A 3,575-nucleotide genomic window follows, 5' to 3' on the forward strand; every position below is an offset into this window, starting at 1 on the left:
AGGATGGTCTCGATCTCCTGACCTCGTGATCCACCCGCCTCGGCCTCCCAAAGTGCTGGGATTACAGGCGTGAGCCACCACGCCCGACTAGACTTTGTTTTTTCTTTTTTTTTTTTGGAGATGAGGTCTAGCTCTGTCATCCAGGCTAGGGTCCTTGTCTCACTGCAACCTCCTCTTCCTGGGCTCAAGCAATCCTCCCACCTCAGCCTCCCAACTATCTGGGACAACAGGCACTCACCACTGGGCTAATTTTTGTATTTTTTGTAGAAACAGGGTTTCACTATGTTGCCCAGGCTGGTCTCAAAGTCCTGGGTTTAAGTGATCAAATCATCCCAGCCTCCCAAAGTGCTGGGATTACAGGTGTGAGCCACCACGCCCACCCGAAATCATGTATTGTTAATAAGCGTTCCCCCAAGGGCACCTTGACCATGATCTCCACGCGACTGTGGGAGAACTTCTCAATGACAGACTCAATCCAGATCAGTGGCTTGACCTGTGGGAAGAAGGGGGGAGTTCTTGGAGACGGGTCACTCTCTTTCTTTTTTTTTTTTTGAGACAGAGTCTCGCTTCTTCACCCAGGCTGGAGTGCCATGGCGTGATCTCGGCTCACTGCAACCTCCACCTCCCGGATTCAAGCAATTCTCCTGCCTCAGCCTCCCCAGTAGCTGGGATTGCAGGCATGTGCCACCACACCTGGCTAATTTTTGTATTTTTAGTAGAGACGGGGCTTCACCCTGTTGGCCAGGCTGGTCTCGAACTCCTGTCCTCAAGTGATCCACCCGACTCAGCCTCCAAAAGTGTTGGGATTACAGGCGTGAGCCACCGCGCTGGGCCCAGCGTCACTCTGCAGCCTACCCCATCCTACCCCACCCACATGTGGCTGGACCCCGCCTCACCTGGGTGCTGAGGCGGTAGGACATGAGCTCAAAGTCACCGTCAGGCGGGATGAAGGAGATGGTGCGGTCGTTGTCAAAGCGAGAGAGCCGCACGCACTGGTGGAATTTTACATCCTCCAGCTCTACCGATTTGTTCTTGCCGCCTGAAACTCAGAGTGGAGAGTGCAGAGTGACCCTGGGGAACAGGAAAGGATCCCTCCCTACCTTCCCTGCCCACCACTATCACCGATTTCACATATGGGGAAACTGAGGCCCAGAGAGGATGAATAAAAACTGGGAGAGTAGAGCTGGAATCCAAACCTAGCATCTGTACCCACAGGGCCTGGAATTTTTTTTTTTTTTTTTTTTTTTTTTTGAGACAGAGTTTCACTCTTGTTGCCCAGACTGGAGTGCAATGGCACGATCTTGGCTCACCACAACCTCCACCTCCCGAATTCAAGCAATTCTCCTGCCCCAGCCTCCTGAGTAGATGGGATTACAGGCATGTGCCACCACTCCCAGCTAATTTTGTATTTTTAGTAGAGACGGAGTTTCTCCATGTTAGTCAGGCTGGTCTCAAACTCCCGACCTCAGGTGATCCGCCTGTCCTGGCCTCCCAAAGTGCTGGGATTACAGGCGTGAGCCACCACACCTGGCAGTGTCTGACTTTTAAATATGATGCTGAGGCCGGGCGTGGTGGCTCACACCTGTAATCCCAGCACTTTGGGAGGCCGAGACAGGTGGATCACAAGGTAAAGAGATCGAGACCATCCTGGCCAACGTGGTAAAACCCTGTCTCTACTAAAAATACAAAAAAAAAAAATTAGCAGGGCGGGGGGGCACTTGCCTGTAGTCCCAGCTACTCGGGAGGCTGAGGCAGGAGAATCGCTTGAACCCAGGAGGCAGAGGTTGCAGTGAGCTGAGATCATGCCACTGCACTCCAGCCTGGTGACAGAGCGAGACTCCATCTCGAATAAATAAATAAATAAGATGCTGAGCCAGTCACAGTAGTTCACACCTGTACTCCTAGCACTTTGGGAGGCCAAGACAGGAGGATCGCTTGAGGCCAGGAGATAAGACCAGCCTGGGCAACAAAGCGAGACCCCCGTCTCTATAAAAAATTTAAAAAGTAGGTGGTCCATGCCTGTGGTCCCAGCTACTCGAGAGGCTGTGGTGGGAGGATCACTTGAGCCTCGGAGGTCAAGGCTGCAGGGAGCTATGATCACACCACTGCACTGCAGCCTGAGCGACACAGCAAGACCCCATCTCTAAATACATAAATACATAAATAGGATGTTATAATGTCTCCTCCTCCCAGTAGGATGTCATCTCTGTAAGAACGAGGGTTTGTCTTTTTTTTCACTGCTGTGTCCTTAGAGCCTAAAATTGCACCTGGCACCCAACAGTCGCTCAATCATGAAACAGCCTTTGCAAAGTCAACCACTGGCTGCAATACTGGCCGTGACCAGCAGATGGAGAGGGAGCGCTTATTTCAAAACCGGCGGCGATTCTCTAAGTCCCCACGTGGGCGGGGTTTGCGACTCCCCTGTGCACTTCTCGGAAGAAAGGTCCCTTAAATACTTACGGCCAGTGAGCTCGAAGAGCACGCGGTCATTGAGGCCCAGCCGCAGCTCTGGCATTCCCGACAGAAACACCTTGAGCTTGATGGTACCAACGATCTCGCTCAGCAGGACGCTGCCGTTGGCGTTGACCTGAGGATGGATGTGGGGGGTGGTCAGCAGGCACCCAGCTCCCTCTCCCGCAGCCAGGCCCTGGAAGGGGTGCGGGGGAGGTATGCGGGCTTACCAGCAGGTTGACAGACTCTATGACATCAATGAAGACCTCGTTCTTCTTATACTTGATACCCTCAGAGCGCCAGGACACAGCGTTAGTGACAGTGGGTGGCACCCGTGACTTGCCTGTCTCCAGCTTGTTGCTCTGCTGAGTGATGTACCTGGAGTGAGGGCGGTAGGGACAGGCAGCTGGACACAGGGACACCTCTGTGGACCTCCTCCAGTTACTTACACCCACAGTCCAGCCTGCCCCCAGGGGTCCACCCACTCCTGCAGGATCTTGCTGTCGGTGGTCTGCGGGAAGCCAAAGTCCATGAGCTCATCCAGCAACTCATAGACGATGACAAAGTTGTCCCGGATGCTCTCCTCCTCCAGCTCCTTGAAGTATTCGCAGAATACCTGGGGGTCAGGGGAGAGAGATACCCACAAAAGTGTAGCTAAGGGCTGGGCACAGTAGCTCATGCCTGTAACCCCAGCACCTTGGGAAGCCAAGGCACAAGGATCACTTGAGGTGAGTTCCAGACCAGCCTGGGCAACATAGTGAGCCCCTATCTCTAACAACCACAAAAATTTTATTAGGAGGTCGAGGCCGCAGTGGGCCATGAGGATGCCACTGCACTCCAGCCTGGGCAACAGAATAAGATCCTGTCTCAAAAAGACAAAAGGCTGGGCATGGTGGCTCATGCCTGTAATGCCAATAATGGGAGGCCGAGGCAGGCAGATCACTTGAGGTCAGGAGTTTGAGACCAGCCTAGCCAACATGGTGAAACCCCGTCTCTACTAAAAATACAAAAATTAGCCAGGCATGGTGGCACCTGCCTGTGATTGCAGCAACTAGGGAGGCTGAAGCAGGAGAATTGCTTGAACCCAGGAGGTAGAGGTTACAGTGAGCTGAGATTATGCCACT

General features: G+C 53.2%; 1 protein-coding gene across 1 annotated transcript in view; it reads right to left on the reverse strand.

The window, feature by feature from the left end:
- Positions 1 to 3,575, reverse strand: part of AP1M2 (adaptor-related protein complex 1, mu 2 subunit) — a 30,018-nt gene that overhangs the window by 19,956 nt on the left and 6,487 nt on the right. The window contains exons 4-8 of the mRNA XM_011995026.1: positions 2,937 to 3,067; positions 2,682 to 2,829; positions 2,461 to 2,647; positions 897 to 1,039; positions 422 to 493 (exon numbers count right to left, since the gene is read on the reverse strand). Coding sequence (XP_011850416.1) covers positions 422 to 493; positions 897 to 1,039; positions 2,461 to 2,647; positions 2,682 to 2,829; positions 2,937 to 3,067 — 681 coding nt within the window. The remainder of the gene's footprint in view (positions 1 to 421; positions 494 to 896; positions 1,040 to 2,460; positions 2,648 to 2,681; positions 2,830 to 2,936; positions 3,068 to 3,575) is intronic.

The sequence above is a fragment of the Mandrillus leucophaeus genome, unplaced genomic scaffold (assembly GCF_000951045.1).
Source record: "Mandrillus leucophaeus isolate KB7577 unplaced genomic scaffold, Mleu.le_1.0 Scaffold112, whole genome shotgun sequence".
Lineage (NCBI taxonomy): Eukaryota > Metazoa > Chordata > Mammalia > Primates > Cercopithecidae > Mandrillus > Mandrillus leucophaeus.